The following is a 23,699-nucleotide window of genomic DNA, read 5'->3' as shown; positions in this document are numbered from 1 at the left end:
GAGGGACAGTGGGACCCACTGACCAGTTTGTTTATGGTCCAGTACCTGGTTTGGTTCAGCAGATGCTGCTTTAGGAGAGACAGCACATGAGGATGAGCCAGTCAGTCCCCAGCAGAAAGAGTTGTGAGGGTTTTGTAAAAATTGGTCTAGGAAGTGGGGAGCAGACAACAGTGAAGGTGTACGTGTTGTGTGTGAGTTTGAGTCTGGGGAACCCCTGGCCTTCTCGTCATAGTCCTTACAAGACACAGCAGCAATCTGCAGGATGCCGTGACATCCTAACAATAAACTATTACCCCACCACCTGTTTACATCTGGCGTATTGGATGTGTTCCTGAAAAAGAAAACACAGAGCTTTGTATTTCAGTTCATCTTCATCAAAATAACAACACCCAACGTGAACATGAATATCCTGTCCAATACTGCCGGAGATCATCTCCCAACTGTGCTCATGGAAAAGAAAAAACATGGAAATGGAATAAGTGAACCACATGACAGCAGATAAATACAGTTCTGCAGGGCTGTAATTCAGCTTCACTCGAGCAGAAAGACGAACGGGGTCCAATCTTTCCCGCATTCCTCATTCCGAATGTATGAAGACCATAAATCTGAAAATGTGGAAACAAAGTTTTGGTTTTTTTTTTAGTTTTACAGGCCTTGAGCCTTGTTAGACAGAAGTATCCCCTTAATAACAAAGACTCTTTTAACGGACTTTCAAAATAATTTATTCATGCAGAGAGTGCAACACACTTTGGGAGTAACATTCCTTTTTATGTAAAAGTGACAGTTTTATGGTAAAAGAAATGTTTAAAATGTTTAGCTGTCATGTTTTGCAGCATTCAAAGCATACAATTCACACTGCTTTGAAGGTGGCTACATGCGTGAGACACAGACCTCAACAAATATAAATGGTGAATATGAGAAATTAAGAGAGAAAGTATCAATAAACACTAATACTTAAAGAAGCACTTAAATCTATTTATATTTCCCCATTATTTGTCCAATTCTGTGTGTACAACCATGTGTATCCAACCCCAATATAAAATGTAATTTTGTCATGTGTACTTTTACCTGATAAATGTTTGTGCAAGAAAACTTTCTAATAGGTTTTTTAAGGCTGATGTTAAGAAAACATACAGCAGATATATAGCAGAAAAAGTATAGTAGCAGAGCAATATACTTCTGTGCCAATGAGCAAACCTCTGCACTCTTATACAAACTTATAAGCACTGAGGACTCTATTTTAAAACTAGAGGCAGAAACAATGCCTTAAAATATGTAGAACACAAATACTACAGCAGAATTGTAAGAATAAAATAAAAGCACATACAGTATACTAAAGTATAACTGCAACAATGCAAAAACAGTAGACAAATGCTAAAACACACTTTTAGTGTTTAAATGATAAAATCTCTATCAATCTGTAGATATTAGAAAATATGGTTATGTTCTTTAAATTGCATGTGCTCTAATACATGCATGCAAAACAATTTCAACAATATTTTAAGACTTGAGAGGAAATAAATATTGCATTGTAATAAGTGAACGTGCCGAGCCTCTAAAGCTGATCTTTAAGTGGTGATCTTTAAGCTCTCTGTGTGTGAGGAATGTGTGTGTCCTATAGACAGACTATCTGGATTTATGCTGGCTAAGCTTTGTAACTAATGACAACTGCCCTTGTTATATTGCATCAGAGCAGCAACAAGGCACATAGAAAAACTCATTCTTGTGTGGTTGTTTTATGTTAAAAAAAAGACTTAAGAAGTTTAATAAATCACTTAAACTGTAGCATAATTAAAATAAATATAATAACCACCGCGCCGGTGTTCAACATTCAGCACATTCGGGCGGGTCCTGAGCTTAACGTTGCTGCTGTAACTTTCTCTAAACTGACAGGGCTGGCCGGTACACGGAAAAAACAGCAGGCAAAAGGGTGCCCCGTTTCGAGACCCCCCAGCGGATGAGTTCAGGGGGATACCGCAACGAGCACATTTTCAGAAACGCTGCAAAATTCATCAGAGGAGCTTCAAGTCCTCAGTTAGCTTTCTGTCTTGCCTGAATTTTACAGATGCCAAAAGTGAGAATACGAATTTCGAGCTTGGACGTGTCGATTCTTACCATACCTTCAAATTAAAATCACGCTGCGATAAAGCACTATCTCTAAATGCTCCAAACGGATGTCACAATATTCTGGGCACATTTTCTGCTGGTAGTTCTCTTTACAAACGCCCTCTGCGGAGACCAACCCATCATCATCGTTTGCAATCATGTAACGTGAGTAGAAAAGACAACTGCTGAAATCAAGCTTTGGGGTGGGGGGAACGTCAAAATAATGTTCTCGCTTAACCGTAATTTAAGGTGTAGATATTTTTGAAGAAGATAGTTTGTGAACTCCCAGCGTAGCAGAATTGCACAGCTTCGCGCTTGAAGCCCAGGCGAGAGACTGAGTCGCGAAGCCCCGGGATTTCGGCCGTAAAGCGGCTGCGCCTCCCGGGAGATCACAGTGCAAAGGCAACGCGCCCGTCAGTTCGTCTTGGAAAAACCCGTCACACTTTCTTCTGAAACCTCCTCCACAGCTCTCCCACCTGTCTGCGGACTTGGACCCGCACACACGCGGCGAAGGCAGACGGTGTGCCCGACGGCTTCGCCTGGCGGAGAGGAATTTCACAGGGGGGGAAAAACATCATTATTACGAACCGAATGGAAGCAGTTTCGTTCCTACTATACCCCGTGACGGTCCCCTTCTGACAATCTGGCAAATTTGAAAATGCACATTTTTGGGGGGAGGGTCCTTTTAAACCCATGCCCTGGGCTCTACCTGCAAAGCGTTCGGCGGTATCAGGACGGGCAGTGGGTTATCTAGGGAGCGCGGCGCACGGAGCGCTTGTCCGGACACAGACGAGAAACGCAGTGTCAGCATGACCGTCCCCACTGGTTTCTAAGTGCCCTGTGAGAACAGCACTCGCTGTTTGGGTACTAACGTTCCCGTCTGAAACGCTGGGATCATAAATACCGTTGTGCTGCCCACAAGTAGTTGTAAATACTGCCTGGCTACGAGGGTGTAGAGTATATTAAGGCAGTAACCACATGTAATGCTGTAATATGGGAGTCTGTACTATGAGAAATAAGGTAGAGCAACCCGATTCGATTAATATAAGTGGTGAGAGATAGTAAGGTGAAATCTATAGGTAAATCAGAACGTCTTTTGGATTCTTATAAATGAATAAAAGTATGCACAGAGAAATTTGAAAACTATCCCAACGCTCTAAAAATGGAGCACAATTCTGACTTCAACATAAAAACTTCTGTTTTCTAAACAATCAAACTTGAGGAACCAAACACGACCTGCGACAGAGTTCATGCCTTATTTATACCGGCTCTGGTAGTGATTTATTACTGAGAGCAGGAGGCACCTCTTTACCCAAAGGGTTGTGGGTGGGTGGAACAAGGCTCCTACCCAGCCCAGCTATTGAAACCGATATCCTGGTTTCTTTCATGGGATCAGTAAGCGACTGACTGTGAAACGGGCCAGACGGTTCGAAAAGGCTCCTCTCGTTGGTAACTGGTATGTGATGAAGCAACTAATGCATTTTTTTTTAAACTTTCTGGTTCCTCCACTGCAGCAGAAGAGCCCTGATGTGCAGCAGTGGTCACTGCACCCCCAGAACTGAGCTGACTCGGGCCGAGGTGTCTGGAGAGGAACACGGCGTTCAGGAACGAACTGAAAGCATGTTAAACAGCGGGAGGCCTCCTGTGATTTAACATGGGTGCAGAGAGCAGAATTGCTCACAAAGAGTACTTACTTATCTGCTGAGCAGCTCCTTTTTCATACAGGATTTGAAGGTAGTGTACCGCTCTACAGTTTTGTACCCCTGCACGGCAGAAGCATGGAAGAGCAGGACAGAGGCCAGTGATGCAGAGTGAAGCCGGGGTGGCACCGGAGACAGGCAGGGAAAGAGGAAAAGACAGGATCTCTTTCATTAACTGTGAAGCTGGCGAAGCACAGTGTTCATGTTCGCATTTCTATTGCATTCAAGGGTTAGATTTGGAGCACTCTCCTGCCATAGCACCACCGGAAGCCCTTAATTAAGATGATGCAGACACCCAGCAGCACAAACGCAGGGCAGGAAGACCAGAGCGCAGAGGAAAAGGTAACTGTCAGTGGGGCTCTTTAAGATTTCAAAGAACAGCTGTTGCCTGCATCCAGGTGTGATTCAAGAGGTGCAAAGACTATGCAGGCTCATTGCTCAAAGAGTCATGTAGCAAACTGCATCTCTCCAGAAATGAAAACCTGTCTGACTTACTATTGTCCTACTTCCCACCTCGCAACCCCTGTTCATCTGGTCTGCTGTCTGTCCCCTGAAGGCCTTCTACTCCCTAGGGGTGACAGGGCCTTCTCCTGCTGCACCCCAAAGCTCTGGAGTCCTATCCTCAAGGATATCGGAGAGTCACCTGCCCCGAGCTCGTTCAAATCTAGACTTAAATCTATCTTCTTTAGAAGGGCTTTTATTTAAGTGGCTCTGAGCCTGCCTCTTTGCTTTCTTTCTCTCTTCCAAACTCTCCCTGTAACTCATCAGAATCTCTTTTGGATTCTTATAAATGAATAAAGCATGTATTGTATTCCAGTGTATTCCAAACCCTCACTGTAATTCATTAGAATCTCTTTTGGATTCTTATAAATTAATTTTGGATTCTTATATATGTAACTGGTTAATTCTGCTACCTCTTCCCATTTTCTTCTGTAAGATGATTTGAGAAGCCACTTTTATAAAGAAAACGTTTATAATAATCATGCATTCCGAATCTGCGGTATTAGAAGCAGCCTTTCACTTGCAATAATTATCCCCACCACTAGATGGGAGCACAGCACCTTAAACAGGAACCGAGTGTGCAACATGCACAACTATTCTTCCTCTCAACAACACAACTTAGTCTTTGAGTGCAGAGATACAATTTTCTTAACTTTGGGAAATGCTTAAACTGGGAAGTGCTTAAAACATGATTTGTGGTTCAGTAAACCAGTATTTTGTCTCAGTTTCCTTTTCTGTAATTTTACAAAATAAATTTGCATTTGTCATTTAAAACAGGTAACACAGGTGAATTAAGTAAAAGTAAGATTAAAGGTGAGGTGCTATATGATGTTAAAAAACTGTGAACTCCAGAGATGACATGGTAAATGTGAAAATTATTATAATTTCCTGATTATTTTTGTGGCTAGGAAAACAAATCAGGTAACCCTGGCTTTGCAATTTAAAAACAAATAGAAATTGTGATCTGAATTACTATAAATTACTGCTGGTTCACTGTGCATTAACACCACGATTGTTTTCACAAGGAAGACCAAAGGAGAGGCTGGAGCAGCCTTGAGAGTTTGAACATCACAGTGTATCGAGGTTTAAGATGAGTGCCGGGTCAGAGAAGTGGCGCTACTGTTCACACCTTGAATGCATGCTTTGGATTATGGTTTTCCCCAAAACCCACTACAGACGTTCTCAAGCTGTTTACAAGATCATTACCCATCTCTCACCCATAACACTGTAAAATCAAGGTAAAACAAATGTACACAACACTGCACCACACATGGTCCATCCCTACCCGAGAACCGCGGTACAGTCTGTCCTTCATGATGCCAATGAACTCCTTGTAGCTCAGCTGGTCGTCACGGTCAACATCGAAGATCTTGAACACTGTGTTCACCAAGTGGTGCGTGAGTTTCAGTCCTGTGGCCACATAAACTGCACGCTTGAACTCATCTGTACAGATCACATTTAGAAAAAATTACGTGGTTTCATTTTGTTTTCCTGGTCCCAGAAGAAATTCAAAAACTGGAAAGCAGACAAACAACAAATTGCATGTTGTCCATCTGAGAAAGTACTCAGGACAGCTGCTTCACCAATTTATAGTAAAAAAGAACACATTACAGATTATGAAACACATAACTGTAAGAGCAACAGATTCGAACAAAAGCAAAATACGTGCAATAGCCATAAAAAATCTGACAGTGAAAGACTGAAAGAGAAAATTAAAATCAAACCTTGACCGATTGACCGGTTTGCAAAGTTGTACATTTGCATCGCAATTGCAAAATCTTCCAAGTTGTTCAGGAACTGGAAAAATGATCTGAACTCATCGAATGTGATCCCCTACAAAGAAAAAGAAATGAAAAGGGAAAATACATCTTTAGATTTCTGCGTTCCATCTCTTACCAATTCAAAGGTTTTAAAATATTCATCACATATAAAAAATACTTTTAAAAGCTTCCAGGTTTTTAAGCCAAACACTTGTTTATACAATGGTATGACTAAACCTCCGCAGGTTAATGCAAGATCTATGCACCACTACAACAAAGAGCAAACAGACACACTTCCTGGCTCAAAGGAAAGCCATACGCTGACAGAATAAAAACTCAGGTTTTTTTTAGTCTTGAACTAAGGGGAGTCAAGTATTTAAAATCCTCAAAGGTGCTGACAAAGCCAACAATTAACTTTCATCAGAAACAACAGAGAACCACAAACCAGAGGAAGAAGTGGAAACTATGTGGAAGTGCATTTAAAACTGAGACCAGGAGGCTCTTCTTTACACAGAGGGTAGTGGGAATCTGGAAGGAGCTACACAGCCGAAACCCCGGCTTCTTTCAAGACCTCTCTGGATCCTGGGATCGATTAGCTACTTGTAACCGAACAAGCTCGATGGACTGAAGGGCCTTCTCTCGTTTGTCGCCCTTCCTATGTTCTTATGCACTTACAGCACATGAAAATCTGAAGGTCAGAAGTCAGAGATGAATTTAAGGATTTTCTCCTTCACATTATCCCACCTCTCTTTTCTAAAACAAAACAAAAGTGGTCCCAGGTACTTTCTGTTAAAGGGAGAGAAGCAACACTTGTCCCCTACATGACAAGATTAGGGTTGGATTATTATACCCTGCAGCTCCCAGCTGGCAGCCCACTGGAGCTCAGCAGGTGTGAGCCTCCTGGGAAAGCTGAGGCTGCTGGAAGAGGTGTTAGTGGGGCCAGCAGGGGGCGCTCATCCTGCAGTCTATGTGGGTCCTAATGCCCCAGTATAGTGATGGGGAGACTACACTGTAAAAAGGCACCGTCCTTCAGAGGAGACTTAAAACTGAGGTCTGACTCTCAGCAGTCATTAAAAATCCCAGGGTGTTTCTCGAAAAGAGTAGGGGTATTATCCCGGAGTCCAAATATCCCCCAGGTCTTTACCCACCATGGCCCCTTAATAATCCCCCTCTCTGAACTGGCTTCATCACTTGGCTCTCCTCCCCACTGAGAGCTGGTGTGTGGGGAGAGGACTGGCGCACATTAGCTGCTATTGCATCATCTAGGTGGGGCTGCACATTGGTGGCGGTGGAGGGGAGTCCCCATTATCTGTAAAGCGCTTTTAGTGTAAGGAGTTAAGAAATCATTATTAACCATAGGGCTCTACTTTTGAAAGAGAGCTTGGCTTGAATTCTGATAGTAAATTAAGCATTTAATAGTTAAAGCTCAGAAACCTTGGCCCCTGCAATGACATACCAAATACTTCTGTTTTTATTTGTACACTTTTCAAGCAAAAACATAGATAATGATTAGCAGTGCAGTTTCATGGTTAAATATCAGATGAATGTAAATGAACTCAAAACCTGTATGAGTCTGAAATCTGAGCATTATATTATCACAGAGTAAGCAGCTGCTGCTGGCTTACAAAATAACCGATTTATGTCTTAATGGCAATAATGCATAAAAGTAGAACAAGATAAATATAGGTACACATTTAAATCTATTTTGAAGAGCTGGTGCTACAGTTTTTTTGTTTAGCCTAAAACACCTCACGCATGTTAGAATACACAAACAAAACCCGATATAAAACAAATGCAAGATTTCAAAAGAAACAACTAATCACCAAATTTTACAATAGACTTAAATTAAGATAAAGTCTTCTAACAAGACCTGTCCTGAAGGTAATGGCTCTTTTGATACATACTATCTGACACTGACCCCTTCAATATAAGCAAAACCATGCTAGGGTTTCATCTGAATGGGATGGTAACGCGTTAAAAGAAAAAAACCTAACAAATGATCTAAGGGTAGAAGATAACGCAGACTAATAGTTAATGTACACAGAAGCTTTTTTTCTGTTCTCTACAAGCCAATCCGTCAACACTGCCGAATTGTAGCCATTTAAAAGGGTCAAATGGTTTGCAGTCTTTTCTAAGGCAGACTAACCTGATACTTGCATAAACACAAACACAGGGGATCTATCCAAAACAACCCATGCCTGAGAGATTACATGTAACACCAGCCCTATTGTTTGTCACTCATGCGTTTGTCCACCACTAAATTCTTTTATTGCCGAGACACCCTGCCGACAGGAGACATTCACTGTCCTACAAATGAGCTAAAGAGTTACACACAATGTTTTGCTATGTTTGGTGCTGAACTCTTTAAAAATATCTCTTAACCCAACCATAAGACCCACTTAATTATCAGCAGATATCTACCAACAACCTGCTCTTCCGTTAGCAAAAGCCAGAAACTTCTTTGCATGAGAGTCAGTGGAAGGGGAAGAAAATAAACGGCACTGTTTTCCAATTGCTCATAGGGGCACTGCAGTATCCTGCCCTACAGAACAATGTCTCCTGTGGAAAACAAGACATTTAACGTTTTTCTTGTAAAAAGACATGATGTAACATTGCATCACGAAGCAGACATTAAATAAAAATACTTCAATTCAGCACCACATGTGATCTACTGTAATCCTTGTAACTGGTAGCTCTTGATGAAGATCCCAGACAGAATCTGAGAACAAAACTATATAGAGGTATATAATTAAGGGATTTTATCATAAATCAACAATGCCTTCACACAAGGGAAATAAATATCACAGCTGCAGCGATCATACAATTAAAACCTTTAACACCGCTATTTTTATACACTTTCTGCAGTCATTAAGACAGCCAATAAAAAAGTGTCAATAGTGCTCTTAAATAGATAAATCAGAACAAACCTTGACAAAAACAGGCTGCTTTCAGGATGCGAATAATCTCTGCACACTACAGCTCCAGGCAAGAAAGGTGTTTGACAGAATAAGGATGCCTCATCAATGTGAAAAAAGAAAACTGTACCTTTTCATCAGGAATTCTTTGGCGCACGTTGTCCAGATAGCTGCTTGTGTTCTCCACATTTGTGTATCTCAACAGAATACGAGCAAAGTCTTCTTCACTAATGGTTGTCATCCCTTTGGAGTACGTGAGGAACTCTATCTCGAGAACCTCTGTCTGCAGATTGTCCATGAATCTGCAACATTGATGAAAACTCACTATGATCCCAAAGCAACAATACAACTATAATTCTTTTTCAGTCGTAGACAGCATCACTGTGTTCATCACCTCCTAACCTGAATTTACTCTGCCGTAGTTACACATTATAAAAGGAAGTTCCTAACTGAGTTTCGGGAGGGCAACGACAGAAAAGGCCAGTTTCACACAGCTGTTCTAAATCACAACTATCACTTATTTTTATTAACAATTCTGTTGCATTCATCGCCCCTCCAGCCCATCCCCACCCTTACCGCTGCCTCTAGGGTCACTCGTCTCCCTCAGTGAGGGTCGGGCCTCCTCAGCCTGTGACCAGTAGGCCTCCCTCACTCACGAGGGTTAAGCCAGAACTTAAAATACTCAAGTACTCAAGTAGAGGAGTACACTGGAATACTTCTTCACACCAATCTCTCAGGACATACACAGTACATCAGACAACACCACACAATGTCGACAGCACGTGACAAACATCATAAATAACAACTACCCAAACAATAAATCCATAAATATGTTGTGGAGAACAATAAATATGTAGTAGTGAAAAAAACACATGCAAAAAGTGCAGACGTGCAGAGGTGCCCTGAGTCTGAGGTGCTGTTGAGGATGTGCGCTGCAGTGGGATAGAGGCTGTTCCTGAGTCTAGTGCTCCGTGCTTTAACAGTGCGGTACCGCTTGCCAGATCACAGAGGGGGAGAACAGCTTGTGGGATGGTTGGGATCCTGAATGATGGATTGGGCTTCACTGGCACAGCGGACGGTGTGAATCTCACCGACTGATGGGTCAATCAGATGCTATAATTCTTATTAAACATTCACAAACAGCTGGTTCTTGGAAATGAAGTTTTGTTTATATCTACAACAAAGTTATTTAGTCTTTCTGGTGCTCATATGGATGAGCGTAAAGAACTCTGACAACTTTAAATGGATAACAATGCGGCTTTTCTATAAAGCCTAACACTTAAAATCTAAATCTAAAAAAAAAAGATTTTATGTTTTTCTGCACTTGCACTATGGGTATAACTGACATTTGAAACACTGCATTAGCTTTATTTCCTGTTTATCTTAAAAAATAAATCCACTTACAAACTCATATCAACTTTGTTTAAGTTCAACAATGTTGAAAATTGTATACCTGTAAAAATCATCAAAGTTCAGCTCAGCCCTCCCTTTCTTTCCAAAGAAATGCACCAACAGTGTCGTATCTATCATCATGTTCTCTTCGGCACGCTGTAGAAAGAAGAAAACATTTGTTTAAACAAACGCAATGACTGCAAAAAGAAAGGATCAACAAGTCATTGGACTTCCGCATTAAAAGAAGAGATACAGTTACGATCACAAAAGTAACATACAAATGCACTGTGTACTTTTGTTGCAAACATACAAGCACAGACAAAAGACAGGCGAAAAAGAGCAATCCATCAATCACAGGCAAATTAACTTATAAGTAGACTTCATGCACATATGCACAAAACATAAAACACACTATGATAAAAGAATTCACCTTTTTCTAGGTGCAAACTAAATGCTGGTTTGAACAAAATTAAGTCATATTTAAAGACTCAGTTCTGATTGTTTTATGTATTGTGTTTAGACTTCAGGATATGGCTGAAGTGCGACTATCCCAGGAAGAATGTGGCTCATGACCAGCTGGGTATAAATAAAATGCTTGTTATATGCTTTCTGTATGTGTTAAAGTCAGGGTTAAAATTCATTCCAGTTCCATATTGTTTTCAGTTCATTTTTACATATGTGGAACTGGAGTTGGATTAAAGAGGAAAGAACAACTGAAAAACTGAAATTGAAACACAGAAAGAGCATACGTGGATTAGGAGGACTGCGTTGTTTATTTACTAATGGCTTGTGATGCCCACACATAACACAGTCTCAAGCCTTTCAGCCTACAGAAGGGGCCCTGAAAGGCGCTCCCCAGTCTTGCAGGGTAATAAGTCGACAGGAGCTTTAGAAAAAGGCGAGTAACGAGCTGAGACCGCGCGGTCGTGTTCTCCATGCTCACAGCTGCAACAGAGCAACTCATGCCACACTTCTCAGTGCCCAATCACTGCTCTCTCCTAAGTGACCATTGCATTCAAGCATGCTCCTTCTATACCTCTAGTCTAAAGTCCTATTGTGGCAGAGTGTTTAAAATAAAGAAGAGAGACATTGTTGCATTGAGTTCTCAAACAAAAGGTTAAAGTAATGATACAACTTCAGAAATGGAGGCAAATGTGTAACATATAACACAAACTTAAAACACACATACTTTCAATGGGAATAAACTGTAGTAGGAAATCAGGCAAGCACGGCACAAGAACAAATGAGAAATGATTTGAATTCGTTTTTGTACAATTCAAAGCAAATTTTTTTAAATGTTTAAAATATATCTGAGCCTCTTTTTCCCCAGAATCCCCTAACAAACTTCAAATTCTGCTGAGCTGTATGCAGTTACAATAGGGACCTAACGTGATTAGAAAAGGGACACCTTGATCATCTGCAGTCAGCTTCCTTTCACTCACCCACTCATCCTGTATCAGTAAGTGACTTATTCCTAGCGAGGGCTGCGGCAAACTGGATCCTATCCCTTTAAGCACAAGGTGTAATACAATAACGCACCCTGGACAGGACACCTGTCCGTCACAGGGCACAGGACAGGACCACACCCTGGACAGGACACCAGTCCGTCACAGGGCACAGGACAGGACCACACCCCGGACAGGACACCAGGCCAGGGGAAGTTTAGCAAGGCCTAGCCAGCATGTCTTGGGAAGGAAACTAGAGCACCGGGACAAAGCCAGTGTGGGTGGGTATAGAGACAACATGCAAAAGCCGCACAGAACACAACTCACAGCCCACAGTCGAACCCTGGACCCAGGAAACATAATGTTTGCAGTGCTAATCTCCCCACCTTGACACCTTAGCTTCATTTAACTGTATCAGAGAAGATCATCTTTGCGTTGAGGACTAAACTGAGATCCTTCCTTACCGCCTAGATTCCGCTCAATTATACATTTTAAATAATTTAAATCTTGTAACAAATATGATTTCTGCATCATGTACTCACAAACAGGTATGCTGTCAGACAATTGCACCAAAATGGCCGCCTTTAAAATTTTTAGCAATTTGTAAAATATTCCTAAAACATGAGCGATGCTTTTCCCCGTTCTCCTCATCGGGGCTCAGAGATGGCTCAAAAAGCAGCATTTACAGCTCAAAATAAACACTGAGAACAGGAAGACGTCTAAACTACTGTTTTCAATACTGTTTAAAAAATTCAATAAGACAACAAATAAAACAGGGTGCATTCAAAACCGTATGGGGAATAGGACAACATTGGGATGAACATAAATGAGGGGATTAAATGAAGAGGTGAAAGAAAACACTCCTTTACAAGGATCTGATATTTAAACATGACCAGACCTCTGCAAGGTCTGAAAAGAGGACTTGGCTTGTGCTTCGCCTCAGAATGTCCCAGTAGCTCCTAGGGGCACAATCTTGAGCATCTTTTTTAAGAACCTGCAGAGGTTGTGAAAAGCATAGCAATTAGTAAAAAACATTTTACTGATCCTGTTTGAGGATTAAATAACTAAGGAATTCTAAAACAGAAACCAGTTAACCTGAATCTCACAAGAACCATTTAATCTCAATGCTCAGCAGGTAGGGGCCTTCTTCTTTTTAATCTGGAGGAGGAAATTTAGGCAGCAAGGAAGATGTTTTTCAAAAGAAACAGAAGGAACTGCATTGTTGCGCCTGAATTTCATCAGAACAACAAAGCAGAAGAGTGAGAGTGGCAATACTTTCAACTGTGCTAGCGACAATTTGTTATGCAAAATTAGTCCCTAGTTTGTTTTGAGTGAAGAGGTGACTCTAGGGACATAATACAGAAAACCTTCCTTATTTTAACATTTCTCCTAATTTATGTATCTATTGGATTTTTTCATGGCCACCACAGGCTACAACTCACAAATTCAGGAAATTTCTTGAGTGAGCCATCTTTTCCAAACTTTAGTTGGGACATCCCAGTTTTAGGTAGGAAATCGTGCATTAACTGTATCTCTTAACAACTGATCCGAGTCTATATCCAAGGAAAACCACTGCAACAAACTCTTAGCTACCCATGAAACCCAGAGGACGTCAAATTTTAACTGTGATTGTTAAGTATTTCAATTATGGCTCATATGAAACAAGAGTCAAGAGTGACAAATACATAAAGTGGTTTTAATTCTATTCTACCCCACCCAGTCTGAATTTCAATAATACCATTTACAAAAGTACACTAGCTAGTACAGCTCATAGACACAGTGGCCTATACAGGCATGTGCTGTTTGTGGGAGGGTATGGCAAAAACCTTTACTGGTTTCTGTTTTCTTATTTGCATGTTTTAAATCCCCATCACTGGTATACTGATGAGATCTGAATAAGGTTTTTTGCTTGAATCTGTAAAATGTCTCTCTCACATTGAATTGCATACTCCTCTTCCTCTGGTTCCAGACAACAAAATAGTGCTATTGAGATCTTACTGTACTACTTGTTCTGAAACCCTGACACCCATCCTAAATGTCAGGAAAGCGCATGTAGGAGACATGTGAGGCTGGAAAATGCAATCTGTAATATCAATTTTCTTGTGACGGCTGAACTTTACATGTAACATAGTGCTGGAAGTTGGGAGGTTTCTGTAATATAGCCATCATTTAGTACGGTGATTTTAGAAGCAGTGCTCTTTCCTTCTTTAAGTGAAGGTAGATTAGAATAAGGGAATCCTTGTGTCATTACAAAACCGAATACTGTGATCTGCATAGTTAAATCCAAACACCTCTGCCATGTTCTGCAGCACCGCTGGATAAAATGGAATCAAAAACACTATTAGTCATGAGGCTCGGGACTGAGTAATCCTGCTTTCTAGATTCGCCATCAATGACTCACTGCATGGCGCAGGGCTCTGTTTCCTCTGAAATCCCCAGCTGTCAGAGAAGGGATCACAGGGCACAATCCCTGGAGCATGGGACAGCCCCTGAAACACTGAACAAATAATAACAGCGAGGGAAGAAACCAAACCAGAAGTGGCCATTCCACTGTGAGTTACTGGTGCTGCCCTGTTTGTGTCGATTCTGCAAAGTGCACGGGTGCTTTCATGTTTAAACAATACACCCCAGAGAGAAAACATCGCTGGCAGCCAAGACGTGAACTGCAGTACAGCAGTCCCCCGTACACATGTTTTTATGTGTGTTCCTTGCTTCGTTTCACAATATTTTTTCTTACTTTTTTATCTTTCATGCCTAAAGGGAAAAATGAAAGCTGACACACCTGATAAAACACTGTTCTTCCTAAGCACTTCATAATTTTCAGAAGAGACAGATTTATGACATGATCCTACAGCTAATTAAGGGAATATCCTTTAATGCGCAGTGATATTCCTATCTAGTATCATAAAAGCTATACATTTCTAATTATAATATATGGGGAAAAGCCCAACCACAATTTTAAAGGGGAACTCTTAACATGTAGGCATGAAAAGATTTTCTTTTTTTCTTCTCTAGTTTTTATGCCTGTTCTCATCTTGGGTTAGTTTCTTTTCTGGGGGGGTAGGGGGTGATAAAAATGAAAACCATTTGAAACAGGGCTTGTGAATCAAAACAGCCTTAGAAAACTCTAAAAGCCCTGACTTCAATATTCCATATCAGTTGTAATAAAGCACGTTCCTAAAGTTTAATGGTATATATGGGTCATGGGTCAAAATATTACAAAAGCCAAAATACCACTCCTGAAGAAAGTGTATAAGTGAAGCATGGGGGCCTGTCCACGTTTCTCTGATTTCACAGAAGAGGGCCTCTCAAGTTTAATTTAGGTAATATGCCTCAACGAACTCCATTTGACAGCAGGCAGGTAACATAAATCAACTGTTTTACAGTGAGAACTGTCCTTTGCAGACAATGCCCTTAAATCTCCAGCTATGTTTGACTGCATCTCCACTGTGTCTGAAGTATTCTTCGTTTTTGGAAATGAAGCGCGCATGAGGGCTTTTGAGTTATTTGAAACCTCGCTTTAACTTAATTTAAACACTGCAGAAGAAGACACGATTACCTCATGTTTGTCAAAGCAAGCTTCAATGGATGTGTGTTTTATGATTCATCCAAGCCCCGAAAGCTCCTCCTTACCAAAGAAAAAAGCAATAATAAGTCCATCTATCTATCCATCTAATGTCCATCCATTATAACTAGGAGTCTATCCTGGAAACACGGGACAAGACAGGACCACACCCTGGACAGGACACCGGTCCATCACAGGACACAGGACAGGACCATACACTGGACAGGACACTGGTCCATCACTGGACACAAGACAGGACACACCCTGGACAGGACACTGGTCCATCACAGGACACAGGACAGGACCACACCCTGGACAGGACACCGGTCCATCACAGGACACAAGACAGGACACACCCTGGACAGGACACCGGTCCATCACAGGACACAGGACAGGACACACCCTGGACAGGACACCAGTCCATCACAAGGCATAAGACTGGACAGACCCCTAAAAACCAATCCATCAAGGGACAAATGAAAGGAGAGGATACCAGTCCATCACAGAGCACAAGACCCTACACAGGATGCCAGTTCACTTCAGGATCCATATGCACAAAGGCACATCATTTATCAATATAAACCTAACCAGCATGTTCTTGAGAAGTCTTTGAGAAGTGGAAGGAAACAGAGGCGGCCTGAGAAAACCGACGCAAACAAGGAGAGAAGACACACAAGCTACACAGAAGTGCCTCCTGGTCTGGACTCAAACTCAGAGCTGAAGAGCTGTGAGGCACCTTGCTGTCTTTGTGCATAAAAATGTTTAAAAAATAAGGGTAGAAAAACAATTTATTCTCCAGCTTCCTAGTTAACTATTGCTTTACGTTCTTGGCTTTTAATTAGTTTAATGGAATGTTATCAAGTGGATTTGGATTTCTATCCAGCTGTGGCCTGTGCTACTCAGGTAAGCTGTGAGGCGTGACTACAAATAAATACTTAAGACTTCCACTACTACCTTGTCAAACTCGTTGGGCAATAGCAGATTAAGAAGTTTTGGTTAAATAAGGACTTGGAAGATCTTCTACATTTATAATCCATACAAAATCCAGTTTTGCTCAGGAGAGTCAGCTTTCCAATGGGACTACCTTTCTTAGGGGACTACATCTTACTTCTTCCAGCTGTATACATAAGTACAATATATACACATCTTAAAAGTGCAACAAAATGTTGAACAGAGTAAAAACCATACTCCACAAGCTGTCAGGCATGACACTTTCACTGTATTTTTAAAAAGTATGATAAATTTAAACAGACACGTTGGCCACACATGGGATAAAGATTTTGCTGGGTTTCATTCATTTTCAATACACAAGGAAGCACTTTTTTCTGCTATGGTTCGAGGCCACCAGTATTTCAGCAATGAAAAATCTGCCTCAACAACCTGATGGAGCACCTTGAGATTAAGTGCTAATTGTGACCATAATAAAAAAACAACAGATAAATAATAAAAAAATAATAAATAAAAACAGATAATAATAAAAATCAGATATACATAGCAGAGCTGTCAAAATTAAAAAATCAACTGTATTCCATTCAAGTTGTGTAACTTCTTTCAAGGGAAACGTTTTAAAAGCTTTAATAAGCCTGACAAGGATCAATTTGTGTCATTCTGGCCCACAAGCTGACATCTAAAAACAAAATCGATAAATCTGGAACTGGGGAGAAAACACCCAAACCCACAAGGTGATTCAAAAGGCACTGGAACAAGTAAGGAGCCGCGAGTAGCAGGGAACCAGAAAAGGCAGGGAAGGGTTTCTCAATACCTTGGGGAAGAGAGCCATCGCAGCAGTGACTGCAGAGCAGCTGCAACCAGGCCAGAACAGCACCCACTAGTCACAAAGTGGCAGCCAAACCAGAGTCTCCTCAGCTCGCCTGGAGAAGATGCTGGCTTCATTTTCAAAGAGCAGCTTCACTGTCTTTGATGTGCCCTCAGCGACCCTCAACCCTCAGGTGAAGTCACAGTGAGTTTTGAATCACCCTACACATTGCTCGGAAAGAGTCACTTCAACTTTCATGCGAGTTTTGCTTGATACCCCCCACCCCTCAATTACAGTACAAACAAATTACAGTCCTTATAAAAATCTGCATTTTAAGAAACAATTGCACTCAGTAATGGAGAAATACCATGCTGGTGGGATACATACGCTGCTGACAGGAGCATACTGATATCCATAAAGTTGCAAATTCTTACACACAGAAAAAGGAGGATGCAGAGTCAGATTTCAGAGAGCAGCATGCGATAAAAGGAAGAAGAACAACAGAACATGTTAGGACACGCAAGGCAGTCGTTAAACAGGCACAGTATTAACACACACTCTTTGCCTTAAGCCTTAAATGCAAACATATTCATTCTCATCATGTTTGAGTTGCTGCAATTTATCAAAGATTCTGATGGGAAAGTTAGCAATTGAGGTGCAGTAAAATAACTGTATCCAAATAAAAAGAGGTCACAATTTCCCTTTGAGAAGTACAGATTGGGGGCTTCTGTCAGTTCATTATCTCTTTCTGGTCTGCTTAGCTGTCTTTGCTTTTATAGTTTTACTCCAGTTCCTGCGTCTTTTCCATCTATAGAAATATGTTTTTAGGAATGTCACTTCCACGGAAACGTGGTGCATTTTAAGCTCATCTGAATCAATCTTAATCATTAATAATAAGTAAACACGGAATACTTCAGTAAGTCATTTGAAAATGATTTATGTTGGGGAAATAAATCCCATACCATCAGTTCAAAAGCAGATGCAGTAATCATTACTGGACTGTGTGAGAGTAAAACAGAAGCTACTCATAACCATAGCTAACCTTGTCATAATCAAGGTCATCTCACTGGAGAAAGAGTCGTTTTCAGTGACTTTATATCAATCAGAAAATAAGGAACTGAATACTTTGTTTGAGACTCCAAATAAGTAGCATTCAATACGCTGCATATAACACAGACACAATCCTCTTCACAAGGGAAAGGCAGATCTCCTTTTAACACAGACAAAAGGAAAACATGAACGTTAAGTGCTGTCAGAATTGTAATTGTTTTATTTGTCTTAATGTTGTCTTATAAGTTGAAGACTTGAATTTTGTAATATAAAAAAAACTTAAGATTAGATTTGGGATATTTAAATATCAAATTTATACTAAATATAAGGTTTTGTTCTCTGTCCACAGCAAAGACACGTTTTCCAGTAGAAAGTGCTGAGATTCACTGGACTCTGAACTCCAAGTTTGGTCACAGGCATGACTCTACTCAGCAGCTGGTGTTTACGCGCACATGGATGTGTATAAACATTTTTTGCTAGTTAAGTACACAAACCTTACATTTTGGATTAAGTTGTAGCAGATAAATGCTCCACGAATGTATATATTACACCCATCACAACCCCTGACCTCATAAACATGGAATTTTGTAAGATCTGAGACAGAAATCTTCAGCAACTTCAAATTAAGTCAAATATCCAACTCTATAATATAATTTCCTATGTACTTAATGTCATGAAAAATTAATCATAGCCTGTAATGTGCATTTCTTGATAAATACTTACTTTATTATAACTTTACATTAATTATTCCTTAATATCAGCATATAATTTGTTTGGACTTACCATTGATAAAAAAGTACAAAGAATCACCTATTTGTTACAAGTCAGTGTTTATAAATGTTTGTAAATAGCATATGCTGCTTGAGGTGTGCAGATGCACACACTAATGTTTTTTTTTTATAAATTAAAGTAGACCAGGCTTCTATCATTTTAACATTAAGAACAATATCTAACTTTGTTTCCTAAGTGAAATCCTTCCTTCAATTGAAATAGAATTGATATTTAATCTCAGTTGTGACAAGAATATACTCTGAAATGTTTGGAATGCCAAAGATATATACTGAGGTTGTTTTTCTTTTAAATCTACTGTGACGAATTTCTCCTTCTGAAACTGAAGTCAGGGCGGAGTGGTGGCTCTGTGGCTCAGGATCTGTGTCTGTGGCTGGAAGGTTGCCAGTTCAAATCCTGTGGCCCCCAAAGGAATCCTACTCCAATGGGCCCCTGAGCAAGGCCCTTAACCCCAACTGCTCCAGGGGTACTGTACAATGTTTTTTTTGTCGATTTTCCTCCTGCACTAGACACACTCGCTAGGAGGTGACTGTGAGCGTCCTTACCAGCAGGGCAGATTTCTCAGCATCACCTCTGCGCTCCTTCTTCTCATTTTTCTTGCGAAATATTTCCTGTAGCTGCGTGAGACAGAAGTCGCTCATGAATCACCATTCACGCAAAGTGCTGTAGAACACATCTAAAATCTACCTCAAGATCAAACCCTGCCTGGCGGGCTCTTTCCCGTTTGAACTACAAAGAATTATCCCGAGAGAGCTGTGATGAGGAAAAGGGCTCATCACAAACACAGAGAGAAACAATGAGTCCTGTTGGAGAAATGAGGAACATTAGCACGTTCAAGGCCCCCGAAGTTAGTGATCCTCTGAAACACAGGCTGATGCGCCAGGGAATGTCAAGAGCGATTCCTCTTTCTTGATACGGATATCGACAATTATGAAAGCCAAACTATACAGAAAAAAGTTTCCTGTTCCTGGGTTAATGTACCATCACCAAAAGAAACTTAGAAACACCCACTGAAAATTTATGACAAGCATACTTCTACAAATGAAACTGCACTAGGTGCAATGCTTCCATCAAAATAATTAGTAGAGAACCTAAAGGTTCATTTTTCACTTTACCAATCACTGAATATGATTTTTGTTTTTGATAAAGTAAATATTTGCCCCCTGGTATGTAAAATGTATGTATGGCTGTTTATCGTCCATCTAAAAAACTAAAAGCAATAATGTGAACTTAGCAATCCTGCAGTGACAGCACAATAGTTAACACGTTCATAGCAAGCAGATTCAGGAACAAGAATTAAAAAATTAAAGAAAAAGGGTTTGAGACGTTCTGAGATCTTAGGCTAACACCGAAAGAATGATCTTTCAGCAAATAGGAATGCGAGTGGCGGATGTCAGGGAACAACACAGAGCTGTTCCACGATGCAGAGTCTCTCTGCTGCCCAGGCACATGGTACGATCAGAACATTAAAACATCAGAAAATAAAAGCCGACCTTTTAAAAAGGTAAAACTGTGTTACTAAACAAAAAAGCCATCTTCCAAGCCTGAAATGGCTGACATATCCAATCAGAAAGGATTTACAATTAAATTTACAATTAAATGAAAGTCAAGGATATCTGAAAGTGTTACACGTTTTTTCACTGGAAAGCTATTGACAATTTTAGATTTCAGTTATCCTTACTAAGATAAGATTGGTGAGAAGCAATTGCAAAGTGCTATACTGACTCACTTACATCTATTTAATCAAAGGTTTGCATAAATTAAGTTTTAAAACGCAATGTTTTTTATGTGAAAACATAAAAAACAGGTAACACAACAAAGAAAAACGCTGAAACTAGCAAAGTACTTAAAAGACACTTAATTCTTTTCAACAAATGCAAAAAAGAATGAACACATAGTGTGAAAACATCTGTCCATGTCAAATTCACAGAACTGACCTTTATTCAGATGAATATAATTTGTTCCATATACTGACTTATTTTCTTCCTTGACATTCAATCTGAATGAGATAATTTGCCCCAAAATACAAATTCTTATTAGATCCAAACAGTTAACAAGTTTTAGTCCATTTCTAGAATATATTGCATGGCTGGAAGACAATTTTAATCATTTTAATTTGGTTTGCCAGTTATGATTTGGACAAATACTGGTAAGATGTCGGCATTGTTCAAGGGCCCCAAACCACATTAATGCAATGGGAAATTCTCAGGTTTATCACACTGTATCATCTCCCATTAGATGAAAGAGGACTAGTTAAAAACAAGTTATCACCAAGTATTACCCCGTATGAATTAAAATTAAAATAGCATACATACCACTAAAAACTCCTTTTTATCCACCATCTGATTCCCATCGGCATCAAACATATTGAAAGCTATTTTAAAACCCGCGTGAGGCTCTAAAAGAGTAAAAAAATGCAAATGAGCAGAATAAATCTGGGCAGAACAGGAGCAAGTTCAGCCAACTGACCTAATAGAATAATCTAGGATTTTATTTTTCCAGGAGCAGGAGAGCAGGCAAATCATCAAATGGTACTTAAAAATATTTTAACTTTAGTTTCACAGCCAGTCTCTTGCACACTTTGACTTTTTACTTTGTACTTTTTAATTTGAGTATTAAAATAATATATTTACATAAATATTTCAGATAAACATTAACACGAGAATCATAGGATCATGGTTTAAACATTTATGAATACAAATAGTTTCTGGTCTTTGAAATAATAGGACTACAGAAGATGAAAAAATATCATCACAATTTCAACAGTTGTTTTTGGAAAAAAAAAGAGAAATAATATAATTGAAATTCTGATCCTGGGACTGTTTTATTAAACTGATTCTCAAACTTAAGACTACAAAGCTGTCAGCATGTTATACATGAAACTTCACAACATTACAAAGCTTTGCAGGTTATATATATGAAACATGAAAATTTGTATAGAAGATTTTACAGATACTCACTTGTCAAGATGCAAAGAAGAAACAGATATTCAGTGTAAGCAATGATACCTAAAACAACAATCAAATGGTTTTCCAATCAGTGCATATTTCTCCATAATATATTTCTCTTTTATTTTACAACAATATGCACACAAAAAAATATAGTGGTGTTTAGATTTAGACTTAAAAGGGAGACACTGAAATGCTTTTATCCAGCAATACTCTGATGCAATGCTTAAAATACTTTTCAAAGCTTTTGATTGACTACTTTCTTCAGATAGATAAAATCCTCTTAATGGTGGTTAGGTGTTCTCTTCACACAAATGGAGGCTTAACATAAGTGACCGTACGCAGACACAAACCCAAACAAAACTGAGCAGCCCTGTGGGTCCTGTGGTACCCCCCCTGTTCCGATAATGAGGTGTAAGACATTCTTTAGCCATCTGTCACCGATTTGGAGTTCATTATTTAGGACCTGGTTTTTCTTTGTTTGATACAACTCCCTTTGTTGCGGGACAAAAGAAAAGGAAGAGCAACTGTCAGAGAACATCCCTGTAGACCCAGGAGATGCTGTACGAGGCAGACCCTCAAAGCATTCTGTCCTCTTGTTTGCAGTGGAAGACAGTGGCCGGGGCAGAGATAGTTCTGGGTGGCTGCTCTGAGTGTTATGGGAGAAAGGTTCTGGAATGGCTATGGCTCTGTAATGAAACAAACAGGAATTGACTGTTCAGACTCTCCTGGCCACACCAACAGCCAACAGATTGTATTTTTCATCTGTTGTGAGATAACTGGGAACTGTCACTTATTTCTCACTCTTTCCCTGCTGTACGCAAGTCTTACCAAACATTACTGTTATTTTATCCCCACATTCCTTCTGATTCAATAATATTGATCCATATCAATATGGTGTTCAGAAGATTTGTCTGAAGAATGGCATACTAGATAGATTCTACCTATCACGGTTGTTTTTTCTTCCATTAGTAAAGAAATTCTCTATGAATCACCTATCTAAAGACGGAAAGCCACTCTCAGTATAACTACAATTTATTCACGCAAGCTTCCATGAAGCCGAATTTATGCTTCCGGACAGCCAACTGTAAAAAATAACGGTTCACGTTTTGTCTGTTGCAAGTTTGTTTTTACCGAGATAAAAAATCTCAACAACAAGGAAAATGTTTCTTTTAGAATTATTTTAGACACGAAAAGGGGGAGTAGAAGAACTCAAAAGGACTTGAAAGATTCCAAGTATTCTTCATAAAAGTCACAAAACTTCATCGTTAAAAGGAAAAAAATAATTTCTGAGCAAAGTCCCCTATAATACCTAAGACTGATACAAACAAGAAATTCCACGGAACGCCTTCTCATAATGTGCCTATGAGTGAAATGTAATTCGAGGCCACTCTTAGGATTCGCACTGACCGCAGTGATCACACATGGGCACAGAAACATGTCCCAACGCTCCAGAGTTCAAACACTCCCCTTCGGTTTCCAAACAGCGGCTTTGTTCACAGATCAATCCCATTCTTTCTGAGGAGCTTCGCTGCTCAGCGCTAGGATTATCAATCCTAATCCCAGGATTGGCACTTAGTTTGAGTCACAGAAAACAAAGGGAAACAGAACCAACCCAAACCCTTGAAGTGTTTAACTTCGGGAATTAACTCCTCACACAGCCAGAGACTTCAGGGTGTTTGAACCTGCACTCGGTAAAGGTACTCCTGTATCAATAAACACTATTTTTAAATCCCAGTGTGTAACACTGCATTAAGATCAATGCTATTCTC

At 40.0% G+C, this 23,699-nt stretch overlaps 1 protein-coding gene across 5 annotated transcripts in view; it reads right to left on the bottom strand.

The window, feature by feature from the left end:
• Positions 1-706: 706 nt before the first annotated feature.
• Positions 707-23,699, bottom strand: part of LOC148677478 (calcium uptake protein 3, mitochondrial-like) — a 35,785-nt gene continuing 12,792 nt past the window's right edge. Inside the window, exons 5-16 of one of the 5 annotated variants that reach the window (XM_088636390.1) lie at positions 21,940-21,987; positions 21,295-21,377; positions 19,525-19,596; positions 17,528-17,569; positions 12,718-12,813; positions 11,411-11,425; positions 10,436-10,530; positions 9,113-9,284; positions 6,032-6,140; positions 5,593-5,750; positions 3,801-3,869; positions 707-2,645 (exon numbers count right to left, since the gene is read on the bottom strand). In XM_088636390.1, coding sequence (XP_088492516.1) covers positions 3,801-3,869; positions 5,593-5,750; positions 6,032-6,140; positions 9,113-9,284; positions 10,436-10,530; positions 11,411-11,425; positions 12,718-12,813; positions 17,528-17,569; positions 19,525-19,596; positions 21,295-21,377; positions 21,940-21,987 — 959 coding nt within the window. In that variant the 3' untranslated portion in view covers positions 707-2,645. The remainder of the gene's footprint in view (positions 2,646-3,800; positions 3,870-5,592; positions 5,751-6,031; positions 6,141-9,112; positions 9,285-10,435; positions 10,531-11,410; positions 11,426-12,717; positions 12,814-17,527; positions 17,570-19,524; positions 19,597-21,294; positions 21,378-21,939; positions 21,988-23,699) is intronic. The other 4 variants (XM_088636571.1, XM_088636477.1, XM_088636659.1 and 1 more) reach the window with 4 other exon arrangements.

This window comes from Lepisosteus platostomus, chromosome 1 (assembly GCF_059453375.1).
Source record: "Lepisosteus platostomus isolate fLepPlt1 chromosome 1, fLepPlt1.hap1, whole genome shotgun sequence".
Classification (NCBI taxonomy): domain Eukaryota; kingdom Metazoa; phylum Chordata; class Actinopteri; order Semionotiformes; family Lepisosteidae; genus Lepisosteus; species Lepisosteus platostomus.
Note: the sequence above shows the minus strand (reverse complement) of the source record. Positions and strands in the feature narration are given on the sequence as shown.